Source organism: Ictalurus furcatus, chromosome 4 (genome assembly GCF_023375685.1).
Source record: "Ictalurus furcatus strain D&B chromosome 4, Billie_1.0, whole genome shotgun sequence".
Lineage (NCBI taxonomy): Eukaryota > Metazoa > Chordata > Actinopteri > Siluriformes > Ictaluridae > Ictalurus > Ictalurus furcatus.
In genome coordinates, this window is record NC_071258.1 from 10,785,001 (window position 1) to 10,808,917 (window position 23,917).

The 23,917-nt window shown below is 37.5% G+C and overlaps 1 protein-coding gene across 1 annotated transcript in view; it reads left to right on the forward strand.

Moving 5' to 3' along the window:
• Nucleotides 1–20,075, forward strand: part of nudt4a (nudix (nucleoside diphosphate linked moiety X)-type motif 4a) — a 23,740-nt gene extending 3,665 nt beyond the window's left edge. The window contains exons 2-5 of the mRNA XM_053622925.1: nt 8,977–9,087; nt 15,375–15,419; nt 15,555–15,639; nt 19,420–20,075. Coding sequence (XP_053478900.1) covers nt 8,977–9,087; nt 15,375–15,419; nt 15,555–15,639; nt 19,420–19,625 — 447 coding nt within the window. The 3' untranslated portion in view covers nt 19,626–20,075. The remainder of the gene's footprint in view (nt 1–8,976; nt 9,088–15,374; nt 15,420–15,554; nt 15,640–19,419) is intronic.
• The last annotated feature ends 3,842 nt before the right edge of the window (nt 20,076–23,917 follow it).

Consider the following 23,917-nt stretch of genomic DNA (forward strand, 5'->3'; position numbering starts at 1 on the left):
TCAAAGTAACTGATATCACCATTTTCCCCATTCTGATGTTTGATGTGAGCATTAACTGAATCTCTTGACCTGTATCTGCATGATTTTGTGCATTAATTGCATGAATGAGAAGGTGTACAGGTGTTCCTAATAAAGTGTATGGTTGGCATATGGTATACTCAATCGATCTCACATAGACGTCATATCGGGGCTGCTGGAGAAAGTGGAAGAGGACATTGAATAACTTTGGAACCGAGATTCCACCCTTGTCTTTCAGTTCAGATTGCACATCCTTTGACTTTTGAATGGAGAAGAAAGCAATCCTCTTGATTTGTCATGTGATCATTAAAAAAAAAAAAAGACATGTGCGATTGCACATATGCACAGAATAATAGAAATAATTTTAATGCAACCATTGAGCAGATACTTTGATCTATAACTCATGGTTATGACCAGAATGTTTTTAGCTTAGATTTTTAAAACTCCGGTTTGAGGATCATTTATCGTGATGTATTTTTGGAAAAGTTATTGAGCAAATTTGCTTGGTCACCTAATCAGAAATATAGAGATCAGTGAAGTCTGTTTGATCAAAATAAAATAACTGTTACGCATTTTCCCTTTTAAACGATGTGGCTATTGTAGCCTCCTTTTTTCTTTTACGACAAACACAAAGATGCATTCTGTTTTCTCCAACTTCTCTCTTTTTATTCTTCATTAGTGAGATTCACTCAGCATTAAAAACTACTCTAAGACAGGGGTCTTGAAAAGGGTTTAAACTACAGATTCAGTGCTTTGCATAAGTATTCACTCCCCTTGAATGTTTCCACATTATGTAGTGTTACAGCATGGAATTGAAATGGACTTGATCAGGATTTTTACTCTGTAAGACATTATAGCTATGTCTAACATTTGAAGGAGCAATTAAAAAAAAAAAAAAAAGTATAAACGCAGATGTTCAAGGTGGGCGAATACTTGCGCAAGGCGACGCATTTCATTTAAAGAAGACTACACATAATTTCACTGTTTTTAGCCTGAGCCAGTTCTTTGCATGATGGGTGTTTGCATGCTTACTCTAAGACCTGGTTCATCGTATTTCAGTGTCATTTCAGCCTAAATTTTTGCTCCACAGGAGTTATTTTTGAATCTAATGAATGTCCTTCAGAGTGTGTTTAGTCTGCTCAGTGTTTATCTTCAAATTACATTCAAGACATGGATGCTGCAAGCTCCGAATTAAAATAACCCCAGAACTTCTTTCAGCTACTTTTAGGAACATCGCATAACATTCACAGTGATCTTATTTATGCAGTTCAACATTGCAATTGTGGATCTTGCACAATTATAACACGCCCTGCAGGATATGGTTCATAACATCACCACCACACGGGCTGAAAAATGTAGCGTATAACTGAAGTATTTACAGTTTGGCTGTGTGAAGCATGGTGTTCACATGTGAGCATGAAAGACAAGGCTATTCCACTCATTGCACTCATAGTACATATACGTTTAAGTTGAGACTTAAGATATGAAAGCATGTCAAGCTGTTCATTTTTCAAACTAAGCATTCCGTGGCATTTCACTACAGAAATGAGTCTTGATTATTTAAGACAAGGACACTGTGAGAGTCCTGGAGCTTGTTCAAAATCACGGACACGGTCTTCTCCATGTGATCGTGAGAAGGAAGGGGCAATGAGGGGAAGCAAGTTACACCATGTGCCAAAGCACTAAGTGACCCATCAGCAGCAATTTATAGAACTGGAATGAAAGCGCTTGCCGTCGCCTGACCGAATTCCTTTACCCGTTCTTTTCACTTCTCTTCTCTCAGGAGGAAAGGCGAAAAAAGTCACACTGAACATCTGATCCTTTGTCACATCTCCCACTTTCCACTTTCTAACACACACCTACTTTCTTATTTAATCCACTGCTGATAAGGTTGCATGCCACTTCTAGCTAGAGCATTGCAAGTACGTCACGTCGTTCCAGTTGGCCGCACTCTAGACTCGGTGCAGGTGCGAGTGACATGGATTCACTACATCCGATTTATTAAATTAATGTCATTTAAAAAGACCTTTCTCTCCCAACTTCCACTGTGTCATTTGATGAGGAGAAGAGATGGAGCCCGAGGTAGCAACTTGTACTACTACATCAGAGGCATTTTCTCACTCGTACTTTAACCGATCACTGTACGAAGTCGGATTCGGCAAGATTTATTTGATAGTATGTGCACGTTCATTCATCTAATTATCCGATTTTGTCAAGTCACTCAAATGATCATGTAAACAGTATACATCATCTTGGGTCAGAAAAAGATATCGTATTTTGAGAAATTCAACCATTCATTATTATTATTATTATTATTACCACCGTACTAGTTGTCTTAATATAGCTTAAAAAAACAATCTAACTTTACCACCAAGACGTTAACCTACCTCAGTCATTTTGTGGTTAGCTTTCATATGACACTTGAGGTTTGTTGTATTCTTTCCAGATATTGTGTGTCCACGTTGCTTCCCTTCCGATATAACAAAGCATTTGGGGGGGGTTTTTTCCCCTGGTTCATTATAGAGAAAATGGGCCCAAATATCAGATCTTCTCTTTCTCCCAAGTCCAACTGTTGCTGTCATTATTTAACGAATGTTATCTTGAAAGATACTCCCCACTGTGCTTGCTGCTCCTCGCTGCTGCTCATGCCATCCGATGAACAGGATATTTGGATTGTAATTTAGAAGAAAAAAAGAACAGTCCATAGTATTTTATCTCCTCTTTTTTGTCAACGAAAATAAAGAGAGATACGAGATGAATCTAAATTCAGTCTCTAGAAAGATTGATTAATATGCATCATATCATGAAACATTAATATCAATGAATGATTGTGCTTTCTGAACTGCTTGTGAAATCCATGTGCAAGTCAAAACGAAAAACAAAAAAAAAGCATTTGAGAGACATTTGCTTAAGTTACTCTCATCACAAAGGAATTCTCGGTATGTTGATCAGTTGTGGATTCACCTTTTAAGTTCTCCTAAAATCTGTAGTACTGGTTTCAGTCCAGCTATGTGTCTAGCGCAGATGTTTAGTAGTGAATGTCACACTCTGCTACGTGCCGCTACAGCATATATCCCCCTGAAGTCATGCCATAAACACGTTCTCTTTTTGAATCCTTGGGTTGTAATTGTATAACCTGCTAATGTATGAGGAGCAGTACATCAGAAAAGAGCTGTTTATGTGCAGTTAAATAGATTTTTCTTTTTTGTTTGATTTATTGTTGGAGGCTGTTTGACAGAATCAAATTTTTTTTTCTAGCTTTTGAACACCAGCTTATGAAAGGAAATGCAGAGCATTTATTTATTTTTATACATGGTGTAAATGAGTTTGTTCTTAGTGGCATGCGGAAGGTTTGCACATAACATGTCACCCATTACAAAATTGCACATCAGCTCATGCTTAGGATTTCATAGCTGTTGTCTAAATCCAAATTGTGTCAAGGGATTTGTTAGATGTAGTTGGATTTGCATGACAAACTGGCAATAATGTGATAAGTTATAAAGTGATCAGTGGTAGGGATGCTGCAGTGTAGGGTGTTTTTTTGTTTTTTTTATATGAATGTATTCCTGGAAATGACTATACCACTTAAATGTGTTAATCATCATTATTTCTTGTTTATACCATAACACAGTTGAAGTCTCAGTTCTGATTGGTCAGAAGGAAAAGTTCTAAAAAGTTATTTAAAAAAGGTTAATTTGTTAACAGCAGTTCCGAGAGTGGTGCCAGATGAAAGGCAAATCATAGCTGTAAATGCACTTATTCTAATACATTATGGTTTATACAGTGACCGCTAACTCAAATGTCTGGTATTGCAGACATTCACATACTTTAATAACATAACATGGCTACAGCTAAAAGACTTAAATATAAAATAATATAAAAAAATATGTAGAATTATTGCTAGAACGGGAAGCTTTCTGTAAAAATGTAACTTTTTTGGAAGGAGTGTGTGTTTTCTGACAGGACATTTTGTGTTGCAGTTTATCAGTTGTATGACAAGTTGCCTTTTTGGTCGTCCATTCATCCGTTTTATGTACCGCTTATCCTACACAGGGTCTCGGGGAGCCTGGAGCCTGTCTCAGGGGACTCGTGGCAAAACCCATCTCGGGGTACAATCCCACACTCTATGGGCAATTTGGAAATGCCAATCAGCCTACAGTGCACGTCTTTGGACTGGGGGAGGAAACCGGAGTACCCGGAGGAAACCCCCAGAAGTGTGGGGAGAACATGCAAACTCCATGCACACAGGGCAGAGGCAGGAATCGAACTCCCAACCCTGGAGGGGCGAGGCAAATGTGCTAACCACTAAGCCGCCATGCCCTTTTTGGGTTTATTAACTGCAAAAGAGAAATCCTAATGAGGGAAAATCGTTTGTTTCACTGATTGTGATTCAGTTCATTTGATACGTGGTCATTCCTGTGAGAAAGCTGGATTTGAGAATGAAGCATCCGTCCCATGTAATGTAACGTGAACGGGTCTGCGATTCTGAGATTGAAACTCGTATAGTGTGCACTTGGCATGTCTAACTGTACTGTGTTGGTTAACACAAGTGGACTGCTAATGCAACACAGTTTGGTAGCTTCTTTACAATTGGAAGTTAGTAGCTAGCAATAAATCAAGCAATCATTGGGTAAATTATTTAAGTATTAATAGGAAAGGATAATGTTTTACCAGTTCTGTCCAGTTCTTCTGTCTTATTACTTATGCTGCATTCGTCTTACTTTAGAAGTGGGACGTATGGGCTTGTATTTGACCTCCGTTCGTTCGAACGACAAAATGGGCGGGGGGGGGGGGGGGGTGGATGCCTCCATGTTCGTCCTGTGATGAGTGTTAGATACATTTATATCCTCAAAACAGGTAACTGTAGAGTCAGTGTTTATAGATGAAGATGCAGATACGAGTGTATACTCATTGATCTAAAGCAAATAGTAGTATGCATAGTATAAGTTATTTTAAAGTAAAAAATACTACTTTGTTTATTGTTGATGCTGTGAGCAGCTGTGTTGATTTGAGTTTGATGTCATGTGCTGAGGGTTGAAGAGACAGTTCCGGTTTTACAAATACAACTCCTAGCAAAAATGATGGACTCGCCACACTTGGAGGATGTTCACCTGGCTTTTTTACTTTGTAGCAAATAAACAAATCACAGATATAACACACACATTTTTTTGTTTAATAGCTGAACATTCTGGCTTCATGAAACATACCTCAAACAAGTTAAATTAAATTATTTTAATTAATGCCATAATTTTTTTTTTCCCAGATCAAGAGGAAAAAATTATGGAATCACTCAATGATGAGGAAACAATTATGTAATCACCTTGTAATTTGCATTTCTAAAACAAATACCAAATACCGATGCAAGTCAAGAAATGCAAATTAGTCTGCAGTTAAAAGAGAGTGTTTACAGACCTTAAAAGAATGCTTACAGACCGTAATCTTGGACTTTTTAAAAGGAAGCATGGCCCCAACAAGAGAGTTGTCAATTGATACAATGGAAAGGATTATAAAACTCCTTCAAGAAAGAAATCCAACATGGAGTGTGGCAAAAGATGTCGGTTGTTCCCAGTCAGCTGTGTCTAAAATTTGGTGCAAGAATAAACAAAATGGGGAGGTTATGAAAGGGAAACGAACGGGTAGACCAAGGAAGACGGTAAATGTCAGGATAGAAAACTCAAAGCAGTATGCCTAGAAAAAAGAAAATGCACAACAAAACAAATGAAAAACAAATGGACAGAAACCGGAGTCAGTGTTTGTGACTGAACTGTAAGAAATCGGCTGAATGAAATGGGATTTACGTATAGAAAAGCCAAACAAAAACCAGCACTAACACCTAAACAAAGGAAAACAAGCTTACAGTGGGCTGAAGAGAAGCAATCATGGAGTGTGGATGATTGGATGAAAGTGATATTCGGTGATGAATCACGAATCTGCGTTGGCCAAGGAGATGGTGCTGGAAGTTTTATCTGGTGCCTTTCTAATGAAACATATAAAGATGACTGTCTGAAGAAAACAATCAAATTCCCCACTCATTTATGATATGGGGCTTCATGTCAGGTAAAGGACCAGGGAAGAACACAACAGTCAGTGCACATTGAATGAGGTGTACATTTGAAATTTTGGACAATTTTCTCATTCCATCGATAGAAAATAGGTTGATGAAGTCATTATTCAGAACGATAATGCGTCTTGCTACAGAGCAAAAAGTGTTAAAGCCTTTCTTCAGGAAAGGCGTGTCAACTCAATGACATGACCAGCAAACAGTCCATATCTCAATCTGATTGGTCCATGACCAGGCTCCATCCTGCAAACGGATCTGTCAAGCTCTGTTCAAGAAAGTTGTAACCAGCTTGATAGGGAATATTATTTTTCAGTAGTGAAGTTCGCGTCTCAAAGAATTCAGGCCGTCATAAAAGCCTGAGGAGGAGAAACAAAATACTAATTGTGATATTTATTTTATTTTTTTTGTTGATGATGATTCCAACATTCCATAAATTCCATACATTTTTCCTCTACTTGATCTAGAAAAAAATATGCTATTAATTAAAACAGTTTAATTTTATTTGTTTGAGGTATGTTTCATGAAGCCAGAATGTTCAGATATTAAACAAAATTGTTTTGTGGCATTGTTCTATGATTTGTTTATTTGCTACGAAGTAAAAAAGCCGGGTGAACATCATCTAAGTGTGGTGATTCCATTATTTGTGCCAGGGGTAGTAGGAATTGAGAGGTTTTTCTTTTTCTTTGTCTCCTTCCCCGACCCTGTTCATGTCACAGTGTAATTAGAAAAGTGGATTTTCATTTTGTTCTCGGAGTGCATAGATAATTGATAGGTGCTCCATCTTAATTTTATTTTTATTATTTGTTTGATTTGATTTGATTTGATTTGATTTGATTTGATTTATTTATTTATTTATTTATTTATTTATTTATTTTACTGGGACAGAATATACTTGGGCTTTTATCAGTATACTCGGGCACAGCACCAAAGTATCACTTGTGTGTGTGGGAAACACTGGATCACTATCCCTGAATGCCTACATTACACAGATGGTTTTAGCTCCTTGTTAGAGGGAGGATATGACTGGTAGTCCTAGTATAGAGAGTTGAGAATAGAATACAGAGAGATTGGTATCGGTGCAGTTGAACTTGTCCATTAAAGAGGGAGAGAGTTATGATTCCGCCCTTAACCTATAGTGACCTATGAAATCGGAGACCCATGCCTTGAAATCTTTGGGGGGGGGGGGTTTTTTTTTTTTTTTTTCCAAATCCGTAACTTTGAAGCCATTAAAATTGTTGGGTTTTTTTTGTTTTGTATATTAACGTGAACTAGTCATAAATAAATGCTAAACTCAATAGTCAATATAACTGAAAATGCTGTAAGACCACAGCTAAGCAATAGTTAATAGGGTAAATAACTCTGAGCACAGAATATGTCAAATAAAATCTAACATTTTGTACCTTTGCCTCATATTCATATTTTTTTGCCCAAACACATTGGAAAAATCAATATTTATTTATTTAATAATATTTATTGATTGCCTCAGCAAATACAAGTAGTGTTTCCACTGTTCTAGAGAAGAAAGTATCATATAGTTTTTAATTACTGATCAGTTTATGTAACTTTACTTTTTTGAAATGCCCAGATGTTGTGTCACTCTGACACACCCACTCATACATGTTAATGAACCATGACCTTGACTCACTGTCTATTGGATTTGTGACAAAAAGACACACCTTGCAAATGTATGCACCATCATGCTGGGTGGTTCATAATAACACGGCATTATGATCTTTTTATAGTAAGATACTAGGAATGTAATAACGCACAAAATTCAAATTCGATCGATACAGTGGTGTTTCAATAGGATGCATTTCATTAGATCACTAGTAACCATTGTCTGAATATGTTCATTTTCAGTTGATTAAAACATTCAATGTTCTAAAAGTACAATAATTGAAACCTAATGACTGTGTGTGATCCATTCTGACTCTTAGCAGCATAACTGTCTCTGGGTGACATGTCTAAGGCATGATGCTTTTCATGTTCTTCTGTTAGTTAGATTTATTGTCGGTCATGTAGCTCTGTATAGCCCTAGATGTGTTTTTTGAATCCCGCATTCTTCACTACTGAATATGAACTTCCCAATCGTGGTAGTGATTTCTCTAGAATGAATCACAGAGAAAAGGCTGGCTGAATGCAGGAGGGTATTAGATGCATGTTTGCGGTATTAGTGCACTTATATTTGGTGGATTCTGTATACTGTAATGTTTCAGCCCACCACTCGCTGGCCGTCAGTGTCATGACTTACCGGGAAGCCAATGTACTCCCATACACCAGATCTTGAAGACTTTATGGAATCTTCCAGCTCCTGCTTGTTGCTGAATGTAGTATGTAGTATCTAGTATGATAGCATGTTGGCTCATGAAAAACAACAGGCTTGGGAGAAACTCCCTGAAACCTCTCCTGATTTGAAAGTTACTTTTTCAGAAGCATGGGCTTGATTTAATTTTAATACGACTCATCCAGCAAGTAAGAAAAGAGCCAAGGACAACATCAAAGGACCTAAAGACAATACAGAAGAAATCGGGATGGGGCAAATACTTTTTCACAGCACTGTAGTGATAGCTGAAATTTTATGCAAACTGTCATGAGGGAAGAATACACACACAGAACTTCAGGTCAGATAAGGCTCATATCCAGCTTAACAGCTTAAGCCATTTAAAAACAGTTTTTCTCAGAGATGGACATTTAAATCCCTCTTTACCACTTTTACTGAAGCTCTGATTGTTTTCATTCGACGTGTACTGAATGTACTGAAACTATACTCCGTGTATGAGTGTCATCAGTTTTGTCGTCTTGATAACATGATAATTTGGTAGTCACGGTATGCTTGACTGCTTAGTTGTGTGCTGACTTGACTCTTCCGTTTGTGTGTGTGTGTTGTGGGTGATCAGGTGTTGCTTGTGAGCAGCAGCCGGCACCCGGATCAGTGGATCGTTCCAGGAGGTGGAATGGAGCCAGAGGAAGAGCCAGGTGGAACTGCTGTGAGAGAGGTCTATGAAGAGGTAAGCTGTCAGTCCTTTGAATTCAACCATAAAATAAAGATTGCTAGTAAATGTCCTGGATATTCATAAACTCAAGTGACATCCTGCCAAAGCCATTTTCCTTCCTCAGTCCAAATACCGTTTCAGAGCCTGTCAGTATCACATTTCCCTGTTTATTGCTGTGTGTAAACGTGATTGGTATGTGGAAATTTAAACTGGCGCCAAGGCATTAGTATTTGTCTTGGACTAAAATTGGATTGGCCCAAGAATATTCCCGGTATATTACTGACTTCATGTCATGTACTTGTTGGCAGCTTGGTACTGCCAATTTTCATAAGGGTGTTATCGTAACAGAATACTACAGCATTGACCACAGCAACGAAGACTGCTTGGAGTTAAGCATGTGACATGGCAGGTTGCATTCCTGTGAGCTTTTGCCCATACCTTCAGAACCATTTTAAGTATGAAATTCATACCCATACCGCTGGTGCTAAGAATTAAATTAGTCACCAGTAATTACCCTTTACATCCAAATTTGTCCCTTCACTTTTATGCTTTAAGTCTATATACTTATATTCCTAATTGTTTTATATTGAGTTTATAACACAAGGCTGTAGATGTCATGATGTTTGAGTGTATGCAAGTTAGAGTAATGAATTTCTGAGTGTGGGCTTTCTGTGCACATCAGATTTTGTCTTAACTTCTAAAACACAATGACTTGATGCATGCTTCCTAAAGACAAGAGATGGAGTCTGTAAGTAACCAGCAGCCAGGGTAATGAGTGGTGCAATTGAATAAGAAAGCATTGTCCTTTCTCCTTGACCCAAGTTTGAATTAAGATTACAATGCAGCCTCCGTGGCTAGGAGTCCGAGTACAGCTGCCGTTGGCAAGCCCACATACAGTCCCCTTCGAACATATTGGACTGGCAATTTTGTTTTTGCTAAACAACTTAAGAAGTTTGTGTTTGAATTCAAAACATGAATGAGACGATGGATCAGAATTTCAGCTTTCATTTCCTGATATTTACATCTAGATGTGTTAACCCAAACAACATGGCACTTTGTTTGAACCCACCCATTTTTCAAATGATCAAAAATTTTGGAACATGTGACTGACAGGTGTTTCTTGCTGCCCAGGTGTGCCCTGTTAGATTGAGTGTTTAAACAGTTAATAGTTTTGAATATCTGTTGTTGGTTTGAGCCCTGGGTTTCCATGTGAAGACTGCATTTGTTGTTAAAAAGGATAAACCAACATTAAGACCAGAGAGCTGCCTATTGGAGAAAAAACAATTTTGAAGCTGAGAAAAATTCCTCATTACACAAGCATTGGGCATAGCCAGTACAACAATTTGGAATGTCCTGAAAAATAAAGAAACCACTACTGTACAAACAACCAGACATTGAACAGGTCGGATAAGGAAAACAACAGCAATTGATGACACAAACATTGTGTGAGCTGTGAAGAAAAACCCAAAAACAACAGTCACTGACCTCACCAACAGCCTCCTCAGGGCAGGATTGAAGGCATCATAATCCACTGTTCGAAGAAGACTATGAGAGCAGAAATGTAGAGGCCATACCAAAACATACAAACCACTCATCAGCAGTAAGAATCAGAAAGCCAGATTGGAATTCGCAAAGAAATACAGAGATGAGCCACAAAAGTTCTCAAAACCAAGATTAACCTCTACCAAAGTGATGGAAAGGCCAAAGTGTGGAGAAGGAAAGGATCGGCTCATGATCCAAAACATACAAGCTCATCTGTGAAACATGGTGGAGGTAGTGTCATGGCTTGGGTTTGCTTGGCTGCTTCTTGAACAGACTCGGTAATCTTTATTGATGTAACTCATGATGGTAGCAGCAGAATGAATTCAGAAGTTTACAGAAATATTCTGTCTGCCAGTTTACAGAGAAATGCATCCAATCTAAGTGTAAGGAACAAGACAATGACCCAAAACACAATGCCAACACAACAAAAGGGAAAAAGTTAGACTGGTCAAGTCAATCACCAGACCTTAACCCAATTGAGCATGCATTTCACCTCCTGAAGAGGAGACTGAAGAGAGAACCGCCCCCCTCCCCCACCACCCCCAAAACAAATAACAACTGAAAGAAGTTGCAGTATAAGCCTGGTAAAGCATCACAAATGTTTGATGTGGTTATTGCAAGTAAGGGATATGCAACCAAATATTAAGTGTTATTTACTTGGGGCTATCTGTTCCTACATTTTAAAAAAAAAAAAAAAAAAAAAAAAAGGTTCCACAAAAGGTTCCATGTTCTAAGCTGTTTGACACATCTAAATGTAAATATCAGGAAATGAAAGCTGCAATTCTGACCTATGCTCTCATCTTCATCTTTTGTCATCAAACCCAAATGTCTTCTGTGTGTGTGTGTGTGTGTGTGTGTGCGTGTGTGTGTGTGTGTGTATATGTGTATATGTGTGTATGTGTGTGTGTGTGTGTATGTGTGTGTATATATATATATATATATATATATATATATATATATATATATATATATATATATATATATATATATAAACAGTAAAATTGTCCACTTAGCATTCTCTTCACAGCAATCTCAAATTTAAATAGATAGATGTGCTTTATTGATCCCCAAGGAGAAATGTGGACTTTGCCCTCCAAAAATATCTTGGTGAGTCAAATAATCTTGAATAATAATCTTGATCAATAATATTGATCTTATAATTCTTAATGCACAGTTATTATAGAAGCACTTTTTATAATTCTATTTTAGAATAGAATAAAATGATATATACAATAAGCTAATAGTGATAAGTATTACATTACATTACATAAATTTTACTTTGAGCAAGGCACCTAAACCTAATGCTTCAGGGGTGCCATATCATGGCTGACCCTGCACTCTGACTTGCTACTGTGTATACAAAAGATACAAACTGTATATTTTGATGTATATCATGTATCATGAAAGTGTTTTTAAGTATCATGCTTTTATGATATTATGATTTGACATGCCCCTGCTATGGTGCTCCTGTTACATGTCTTGTAGAGATGAGTAATTACTTTCACAGGAATGTTAAACACGGTACATACTTGTCTATATAAAGAAATGACAAGTCAGTCTTGCCACTGAAAGATTAGAGGTTGTCCTTCATTAGACAGTTGGTGCAATTAATGTCAGACCAGATGACATGAGTCTATCTCGATCTCTTTTAACGATAATACAACCAACAGCGATGATGTATCCATCAGGTTACATCATCAGTTTGAAGATTAAATCTTGTCCCCATGTTTTACTGTCATTTCACAGCAGTCAAAAGTCCAGTGGTTTAATCAAACAAGACGGTTATATCTATATGTAAACAAATGGGACTTGATGGAATACAAAAATACAAATGCAGTTCAAAGCCTGTTTTCATACTGGCTCATTTCCCCAAAAACATGGGAAAGTTAAGGTAACGTTAACTGGTAGAGAGAGTTAGCAGCGAGCTTTATGTTGTGATGCTTTTGGGAAACTCCGCCTCTGCCTAATGTAAAAGGTTTTCCAAGTGACCTTGTAATGTTCAGCATTAAACCAGACAAAAATGCACTGGCATGAGTGGAGTGTGTCAAACACATTCCTAGTATGTTGGATATGGAAAAACAAACCAGTTCATGTTTAATCCCCTTGCTTGTTTTACTTATAGGACTAGTCAATGGCTTTATTAATCATATTAGACTAACCATATCTGCATTCAGAGTTGCGCATGTACTAAAAGATTTGATTCTGAAATTGTCCACATCCGTATTAAGATCTTAGATGTTAATACAGACTTATGCGCCATTCAGAACTTATATGAGAGTTACACAGACAGGGATGGACTAATAAAATTAATTAATAGTCATTTTTTTGTATTTAATAAACAGAGGTGGATTCTGAGCGCCACTGGTCAACAGTTTGATGTAGCCACAACGTGTCACGCTGAAATTCATGTTTTGGGCTGTAAATATACTTGAGAAAACTATGGAATGCCATTTGAGGCCAATATTAAATACATAAATATGGCACTATTAATTTATTATATTAGTGTGTATATATATATTATATTCTAATATAGTGTGTGTTATTATATTATTTTTGATTAATTGTATTGTCCCTTAAAAGTTAATAAAATTATTTTTTTTGCATGGAGGAGAGAGAACCTTAATTGAAGATGATGTTTATCACAAGGATTTTTTGTGGATAAAGTTATGAAATAAATTAACATGAGCTGTGAGCGTAGCAGATAAACCACGGGTACCTTGTCGTTGGCATTATTTTATTGCTTTGACAACTCAAAATAGCTAATTAAAAGCATGATAAAAATTGCCTACATCCATCTACCATATTCGATTTGATGTACTTGATGTAGGACCTCGTATTACATTGATATCAAAAGGGGAAAAGACACTGTTTCCTCCATCAGTCAGCATTTTCTATCCCTACCTTTTTGTGCTTAAAGGGAAATGTTTGTGTTTAAAGGCATTTGTCTAGATGCTTTGAAAAACCCTGTCTTGGACATCTCAACTCAAGAAAAATATGCCAACCTCAGATGCATGAATTAAAGGAAATTTGAATGGTGCACCCAGAAAAATGACTTGCACATGCATAACCCATCTCTAAATATGTCTAATTCCCCCCACCCCCCGTAAATATTGGCGTAACTTGGACTTAAGTTGCCAATATATCCCTATATTCAATGCATCTTGAATTAAACTTCTTTATTTAATCTCCAAATATTTACTGTTCAGCATGAATAATTTTAGCTTGATTATGCCTGAAGATGTTTAACCCCATTTGTGTAAGACACGCTCTTGACAAATCCAGGAACAGGCTGTAATCTACCTGAGATATATAGCATTCCATTGTTAACGGTGAGGCTCAAGGGTTCCAAACTCCTCTGGAGCGGTGTCAGGGCTGAGATATGAGTTATGTTGCCTTTAGTATTTTCTATTTCTGGGGCTTGCTTTTGTGCTCGTATGAGCATGAAGTCAGATGGTGGCATTTGAAAGTGCTGATTGAAGAACACTTACTGAATTTTGATCTGGTTCCAGCACTCCTCTTTGTAATCACTGTAGAGAGAAAGCTATTAATGTTCATAGTAACTTGCTAGATGGAGGTCTGACAAGGTTGTCTAGAACATATTTATTGAGCAGCAAATTGAAAGCATTGATAATGGAAACAGACGGGGAACAGAAGAGCACACTGTGTTTCCCAAGAGAAACGTTCATGTAGTTACTGCTGCTTATGTAACAAATCATTCTATACTAAATATAATGTCTTGTCTTGTGAACTCGTGAGTCAAGCCATGAGACTAATTAATTGTCCGAATGCTTTAAGGGGAGTGGTTCTTTGTAGACCGAGTAACCTGAGCTTAGTTTAGGGTATTTCACAGTATTCAAGGCAAGGCACGCTGTTCTCATATGAACATGCTGGAATCTTGTGTGTGAGATATGCACACACACATTGGCACTTGAAAGTTTGTGAACCCTTTAGACTTTTCTATATTTCTGTATAAAGTCTATATTTCTGACATAAAACATCAAATTTTCACACAAGTCCTAAAAGTACATAAAGAGAATCCAATTAAACAAATGAGTTTACACTTGGTCATGATTACACTTGGTCATTTATTTATTGAGGAAAATGATCCATTATTACCTTATTATATATCTGTGAGTGGCTTTCAGTATCTGGTTGTAGAGCAATAAGTGCAATTAAACATTTCCGGAAACTGTTGGTCAATCCTGCACATCAGCTTGGAGGAATTTTATCCCATTCCTCAGTACAGAACAGCTTCAACTCTGGGATGCGATCGTGGCAGCAGGGGCGTGGTCGAGCGTCAGCTGTTAGCTCAAGACAGAGAGAGCGACTACCAGCACAGAGACGTGTGTGTGTGTGTGTGTGTGTGTGTGTGTGAATGGGTCCGCTGAAAAGCAAAAGTAAAAATGAAGAGAAATGTGAAAGAACAAATTTTGTGCAGACAGAGATCATATTTAGGTGTGCAATTGCGAGTGTACTTTGTCTGATGTGTGCTTCGTGTTGATATTGTGTCCGACAATTTTTTATTTTATGTTTTATTTTTGAATTTTTAAAGCGCAAAAACCAGTATGTACCGGCTAACGGAAACTCGTATATGTATTCTATGTTCTTCATGACATATTGTGCTGAAAGTAGTCAGGATACACCAATAGTCACATCATACAACCTTCATGGGTAGCTCATAATACTGATGTGTTTTTTCCCTCTTCCTGTGGATGTACCTTATTTATTTTCTCCTGTCTACTTTTTCCACGGCTGTGCAGGCTGGTGTAAGGGGCACGCTTGGCAGATTGCTAGGGGTTTTTGAGGTAAGATGCCTTGCTGGTAAAATGCATTTCTGGTGTGTGAATTTTATTAATGTAGCTTTTTTTTTATTGTGGTAATGGCTTCTCTCTCTCTCTCTCTCTCTCTCTCTCTCTCTCTCTCTCTCTCTCTCTCTGCAGAACCTAGACAGCAAACACCGAACGTATGTGTATGTGCTTACGGTTACAGAGACACTGGAGGACTGGGAGGACTCTGTTAATATTGGTAGGTTAACACGCAACCTGAAGCACAACAGTCAGATTTTGTGTGCAATCTCTGCTATGATCTTTTTTTCAAATTTAATATTTTTCCATGTGCCATGATAGAAGTTCTGCTTCATTGTGTTTCTGAGTGAGTGCCAAATACGACAGATTCTTTGAGGTTATGTTCACAACATATTAGTTTAGCTTCGAAAACCGGGAGGGGGACATACTATTGTCTTTTCACACTCTGCAGTTAATTGTCTGTTTTATTTTTGCACATGTATGTCATATATTTTTGTCTAATTTTTTTAAAAATGGGTTCTCTTTGTCTACTTTTAGAACTTGTGTGAAAATCTGATCATGTTTTTGGTCATATTTGTGTGGAAATGTCATATTTATGTAGAAAATTCAACCTTTCAAGCATCATTGTATATGATCATTTTGATCACCAAAGCTGCTAAGTGAATAAAATCATCTGTCAGCTATAGTGACCCATTGTGTCTGAGAGCCGCAGACTTTATAAGCCCATTTTGCTGAATTTATAAAGCCATTTTATTGGTTTTTCGTGGCTGGAGTTTATAGCTTACTCTTGTCTGGGCTGATTTCTGGTCATGGCTTAACTGCAGTGTTATAATCTGAGGGTAGACATGGTTTTATGCAACAGTGTTTAAGACCTTATGTGACCATGTGTTTTAGTCCCAGGAAACTTGCTATTGGGGTGGCACTATATAAATAACTGTTTCCCCACATACAGTGTAATTCAAACTTGAACTATTTGTAGATGGTGTGGAAAGAGAAAACCTGGTAATCCTTCACTCTCTGCAGCAGTATAAATAGCGTTGAGTTTGTTTGTGTGCCAGGATGTGTGCCACAGTTGTTTTCCAGTCAGCGTCACCACACTCCAGACTTTGCTCTCTCCCTCTCCCTGGCCTCTCTCGATCCCTCTGCCTGGATGGATGGCTGCCAAATAGGGCAATATAACCCCAATTCACACAGGGACGCTGGCAGTATGCTACTCCTGAGCTGTCTGGGTGGGTGTCGGCGAGAGAGATTTATAAAATTAATTTTAAGAAATAAATTGTGCCATAAATAACCAGACGTATTTAATTGCCATAAATCAAATGGCAGGTTTAATGCCTGGTTGCAGATCCCTGCATCCGAAGAAGTCTATTACCAAGACACATGATCAGACGCGGCGTTACAGGCCTGGCAGAACATCACCAGTTCTCACAGGGCTTTTTGACTTTAAAATAAGATGACAACTTTACAAAAAAACAAAACAACAACAAAAAAAACAGAGCCCATACATTACAATACGTTGAAGTTCTGCAGTTCATAAACATTCATTGATTTTTCAATCATTTTTAAATGTTACAAAATTCTGCATAATTACTAACCGGCATTACTATATACTAAATTTATAATAGTGGGGGTTTTTTTTCTTTCTTTTTTTAATAAGTCAAATTTTAAAGTACTGTTTGTGTGGAGTTTTTTTTTTTTGTTTGTATTTTTGTTAGATATACTTTCAGTTATAGAAGGATATTTAGTATAGTAATGCAGTTCAAGTTCCAACTGTGTAAATATAAAGTTCTTCCTGAGTTTTCATTTATTTATTTATTTTGGCAAAATGTTAGTTTTTAACATTAACTTGTATATACAGTAGAGCTGCAACTAACGATTGTTTTCATAATCGATTAGTTGGCCGATTATCTTTTCAATTAATCGATCAATCGGATGGAGCGGGGCAAACTTTCAGTGCCTTTTTGTGTTTATTTAAAATAAAGTCCACAAACTGAATGTTACAAATATAAATTCAGACTAAAACGTTACACAACTGAGAGCCCAACACACATACACACACACACACACACACACACACACACACACACACACACACTATATATATCTATATGATATATAGATAGATAGATGGATAGATAGATAGATAGATAGATTTATTTTTTATAGATGCACAAAAAGCACTGAACTAACTACAGTCCTAAATTAATAATAAAAACTCCCTTTCACTGCATCTTGTGGTTTCTGTTACCCGCTGCCTTTAGACATATTTTACTTTTGATCATAGTGTTTTAATTAGACATTACAGATCTTACTCGCGTGAGGAGCAACGCGGCCTCGTTATTAACACATCACTTCCTTTATAATAAACTACAGAATTTACACTGCAAGTGTGCAAATACACCATATAATGACAATAAACTGAAATGAAATTAAACCTTTCAAGCAACTCGCGACCGCATCACTGACATGCTTCCGTGCTCCACAAACTCCGCTTTATAAAGTTTATAAACCTGCTCTGCGGTGTTTAATATAAAATTCACCCCTGCACTTTCTTCCTCAGTCACGCGGTGATTTCGCCTCCGTCTGATGAGGACTGAAGTCATGTGGGGAATAAAAGTTAACGCTGACGGAAACAGTAAACTGAAGAAAGTCATTGTCAGTGACTCTGAGGCTAAAGCTAGCGGTGTCGCATTACGTGCGTATGACATCAAGCACCGTCGACTAGGAAGTGGCTTATAGTTCTGGTTAGTAAAAAAAACAAAACGCTAGTGTTCCATTTGAGATATTACATTTCTAAAATTCACACACTAGATGGTAGAGTACTCCATAGTGTAAGTGTATAGTACGTCATTTGGGACACAACTTTAGTATTTACTCTCCAAGGCGTGTTTTCTGAACAGAAGTAACGTAATGAGTAAATCTCCCCCGTACCGCGCGCAGACCAACTAATCGATAATGAGATTCGTTGACAACGATTTTCATAATCGATTATTACCGATTTTATCGATTAGTTGTTGCAGCTCTAATATACAGAGAAGCCAACATCTGTGGTTTACCCGTGGCATTTCAGATTTTCGACCCCTTGCTATTATCATCATGTATAATGTCAGATCAGACTGCAGAACACCATGCATTTGTATTAATTTAGTAATAGTTATATAAAGTAAGCTTATACACTCAGCTGGTTTCTTATAAATCGAAGCATATCCGCAGACTGAGGTTAAATGTCAGTTCAACCACTGCACGTTTTATTTATTTATTTATTTATTTATTTATGTATGTTTTATAATCTTGACACTACAGGGGGTCCCAAAAGTCTCCAGACATTAGGAAATAATACTTTTTTTAAAGCAAAATATCTTCCAAAATTTCATACTTTATATTATATATGTATATATATTTTTTTCAGATAGCCTTTAAAAATGCCTTTGACAAAAGAAGAACATATTGAAAACATTCTCATAGCTGGAACAGGAATCATTGACTTTAACAGGTAACATGGTAAGCACATCATACACGGCACTGTTGCCGATCTTTTTAAATAAATTCAGAAGGACTGGAAGTGTTGCAGACCAACCGAGAAGTGAACGTCCACGAACATCCACTGATGAAGGAACAACCGACGTGGTGCTGGTATCCATCGTCCCCTATGTATGAAAACTTTTCGGACTCCCTGTATATATTGCTTGAATGTATAAACAAAAATCTAAAATTATATAAAACTCTCATTGAGGGTAAGAATTTCTGGCTTGTTATCTTAAAATTGGGGAATTGTCCATTAGAACCTTATAATTATGGTTATAATAAATGTTATAAGGCTATCAATAAGGTCACAAAGTGTGTCATCATGTTAGCACTATTTTTAATAATAATAATACCCATGTGTTGTCTTACAGGAGTAATATCTTAATAATTGAAAATTGAATTGAAAAGGCATCTCTGTATGTCAGCAGTACTGAAAGTGCTAAAGTATAACGCCATTGTACAATGTGCTTCACAGGTCGCAAGAGAAAGTGGTTTAAGATTGACGAGGCGATCCGGGTGCTGCAGTGCCATAAGCCGGTGCATGCTGAGTACCTGCGCAGACTCACACCTCGCTGTGGCTCCAATAACGGAAACACTCAGGAGCCGACAGGCCAAGGCGATAACACACCTCTCCATCAGACCACCTCACATGACTGCAGTCTGCCCCGATTACACAGATAGAACTGGCAACAGGGGGCAGCTTTGAGCTACACAAAAAAGGACTGGAAAGAATACTTTTGCATGCAGAATTTCTATACTTAGTAGGGTTTTTTTTTTTTTCTAATGTTGAGAAGCCAAAAGTTTAAAGAAGAATGTGCCTTTGACTCACAAGTTTATGATATAGTGTGTATAGAGCTTTTGAGACATTTCTTTCTTACAGCCGAACAAATATGTGATGGGCTTGAAAAAGCCTATTTGAATGAAGAATGAAGGCTATTGTGAAGATACTGGACATTTGGAGCACCTGGCTTTTTAAATAACTGAGAAATTACTTATGGAGTTTTAGCGTTATTTATTCCTAGGTTGCCGTGATTTAAAGAATGTTTGACATGAAGCTGAAGCATCTTTAGCAATGGCAAAACTGTGCAATACTTGATGTAAAAAAAAAAAAAAAAAAAAAAAAAAAAAAAATTCACAATGAAATCCCCCCCCAAAAAAGGATTCCATTTGTGTTTATTTTTTATTTTCCTTAAATATGTCCCAAAGCACTACAATAATTTGAAACAAAAGAGCTGAGTGTCTTTGACAGCATGTGTAACTTTTATATCTAAACACGTCAGTGTACAGACGCTGAGATAACAGCATGATTTTGACACTTTAGGAGTCATTATTTCAAGTCTGGAATGCTGGTCTAACATGCTGTGAGCCTTTTAGTTGATCTCAAATGTGAACTCACTCTATTAAGCAGTGCAAGTCTACATACCCATACAGAAGCTTCAAGTAAGGCTTTTTTAACTTCACTCAGGAAATTTTGACATTTCTAAACATAGTGTTGCACTTAAGATATCCATCCATTTTCTGTACTGTTGTCTGTAGTGGGGGAGCCTGGAGTCTATCCCAGGGACCTCACGGCACAAGGTCGGGGACACCCTGGACAGGGTGCCAACACATTGTAGGGCACAATCACACATATTGACATACTATGCAGAATTTGGAAATGCCAATAAACCTAAAACGCACGTCTATGGACTGGAGAAGGAAACTGGAGTACCTGGAGAACCTACAAAATCCATGCACGTAAGGCGGATTCGGAATTCAAATCCCCAACACCAGAGGTGTAAGACAAGCGTGTAGAGTCACAAAACTGCATGCTTTTTCCTATCTTTTTGCTAAAGCCATAACCTGCTTGGAGTATTTAATATGAAGTATTAAAAACTAGTAGGCAAAACAGAGAAAGTGCTCCTTTATTTCAACTTTATAAATAGTATCATAGACAGTAATGGCTGGTTATTTTAGATGCGAGTGTGGCTAAAGTCTAACATCTATCAATAGCTTGGCAATGAAACTATGGGTTGAGCAATGCATTATACAATATCCTGAGGGCTCATCGATGGCGTTATAAGAATAATGTAGGTCAAACTACTTCTCTCACACACATAAGCAGCTGCAGATTTCTAATTTTGTCCATAATGCTGTTTATGTCTGTAACTGGCTTCCTGCTATGTTTCCTCTGAATTAGAGTGACACTTTGATCCATTTATGCAAGCAATAAGGAAGCTGGAAAATAAATTATCAGCTTGTAAAGATGATCTAACAAACAGCCCGGCCTATGTTTTGTTGGCTGGTCAGAGCAAGCTGAATTTTTCAGCAGGGAACTCCAGACCAGTAGGTGGCACTAGTGTGTTGGTGTGTGCATACAGTCTGTAAGGAGTGATCCCAAATGGCTTTGGTGTAATATAGAGGATAATAACAGTATATAATTAATGTAGAAAGAGAGCTCCTTGGAAGTAAGTCAAACATGGAAGAGAGCTGTAATTCCCGTGTTTTAGCTGTAAATCCTAACCTCAGTGACCACACTGTTTCCTACCAAATCTGCCTTCACTTTCCCTCCCACCTGGGTTGCCAGATGAGGCAGATTTGAATTTAAAAATTGCATTAGCATGACATGGTTTTGTCAAGCTCACACTGAAACTCAGTCCTCAGCACCATTGTATTACCTTCTATTAAAGTTTTTATTTTATTTTTTAAAGTTGACAGCTGACCGCTATTCATTAGCTTTGAATGGCTAAACAACAAATACAGTGGTTATGGACTTTATAAAAAAAAAATAACGCACAAAAAAATAATAATAATAAAGTGGCAGTGTCAAAGTCATCTTAAAGGATTTATTTAGTGAATACTTATAATCAATATTTTTGCAACTCAAATATATCTGGGCCATGAAAATGAGAGCTAATCAATTCTACCACATGAAAAAAAGAATCTGGGTCATTTTAATTTTGTTTGTGTAATTTGGAGTGGTACAAATTTTAACTAGAATAGGGAAAACGACTGCGGGTGTCTGTGTTCTCCTCCCACCACTAAAAGGCCATTAGGAATATCCCAATGAAGGGCAAGGACTGGATACTAGGGCAATTTGTAGCCAAAAACTTAACAGCTGCAACACCATCAGATCAGTGGGTCCTAATGACAAAGTCAGGCTACAAACTCCAGTTCTGCTACTGGTGCGCTAGGACTCAGGACTCCGGACCTCCTTGTTATCAGACCTTAAAGTCGTTGCAACTTAGACCCTACTGGACAGAGGGAAGATAGACTCCACGGTTCAGAACAAAGAGTTCTAGTCAATGTATTTTCTCATTCAGAAGAAGGACAAAGGTTTCCATTTGATTCTTGATTTGAGAGGGCTATACTTTAATAAAAGTCCTTGTTTTCATGCTAAGGTTGACAGATGTAGATTAAAGTCTGGCTTGATGCCTATTTTGCACACAGATGCATTTTGCAATTTGCCTTCCAAGGACAGGCCTTCTCATTCAAATTGTAAACCTTTTGCCTCTCTTTAGTGCTACGGGTGTTTTCAAAATGTATACAGGCGGCTTTGCCTCCTCTTACAGTCATATTTGGAAGATTTTGGCTCTGAGCAGGCTGTTTAGGACACATCCACCCTGCTTTCTCACATTGCACGGTGCTCAGAAAAGAGCTCCCTAACACCAAAACAGACCAAACAATTAATTGTCATAAAGATGGATTCGTTCAGAATACTATCCACCATGTCAGGCCGATCTGAGGTAGACGTCATTGTGTTTGCCAATCAGATTCAGGCAGGCCACTGTGGGCTGTACTGGATCCTGTTGAGGATGTTAGGATTGCTGATGGCAGTGGTAGTTCTGTTGGGCTGGCTGGAACGAAGAGACTTATTAGCCTGTGGCTGGACATGCAAAGACATGTCCTTGTTTCATCAAAAGGGGCTCTAGTTTACCGGAGATGCAAGGCCTTTCTACTGAAGGGATCCACTTGGCAGCAGTGCCCTAAGTCTGAATTGATCACACAAACTCTGTGTCAATATTAAGTTTCAATTATAGTACTTTTATCATGTTGAATGTTTTAATCAACTGAAAATGGATTCACACAATGATAATTTTTGCTGTATTGAAAATGTATTGTTTTGTATTGATTTTGTATTTTTTAATAATCACAGCCAATGTGATTATTAATATAAAGAAAGTGTGACACCAGTGACATACATGTTATTGAGGTCTGCAGTGTGAAATAACAGGTAATATCTTTGGGCAAAAGATAAATGTAATAAACATGTTTTATGATATCTTCCAGGGTCGGGGGTTCGAATCTTGCCTCCGCACTTTGTGCACCAGAGTTTGCATGTTCTCCCTGTGCTTCGGGGGTTTCCTCCAGGTACTCTGGTTTCCTCCCCCAGTCCAAAGACATGCATTGTAGGCTGTTTGGCATTTATAAATTGTCTGTAGTGTGTGAATGGGTGTGTGAATGTTCCCTGCGATGGGTTGGCACCGGATCCAGGGTGAGACCCACCTTGTGCCCCGAGTTCCCTGGGATTGGCTCCAGGTTCCCCCATGACCCCGTGTAGGAAAATGATATAGAAAATGGACGGACAGACAGACAGACGGATATTTTATGATATCATGGTTATGTTTTGTTTAAAAAGATTACTGTAGCAAGCAGTGTAGCATTTCTAAAATGTAAATCAAAATGTAAACAACATTATTAATTGTTTGCTGGAAAGTTTACAGTGCAGAAAACCATTATATTCCTAAACAGTATCTAAAACATTATCTGGAAAAAGATAACCATCCAAAAAATATATATTTTTTATATTCAAAACTCCAGGATTCTCACACAGTCCAGATAATGAACCACCTAAAAATGGTTTCATTGTCTGGATTATTATTACTATTATTTTTTTTTATCATTGTGGCATTTTCAACTCCTTTGTATAAATGTTCATATTTTTAATTCCATCATAGTTTCTTGGTAACCTTGTACACTTTCATAAATGACGT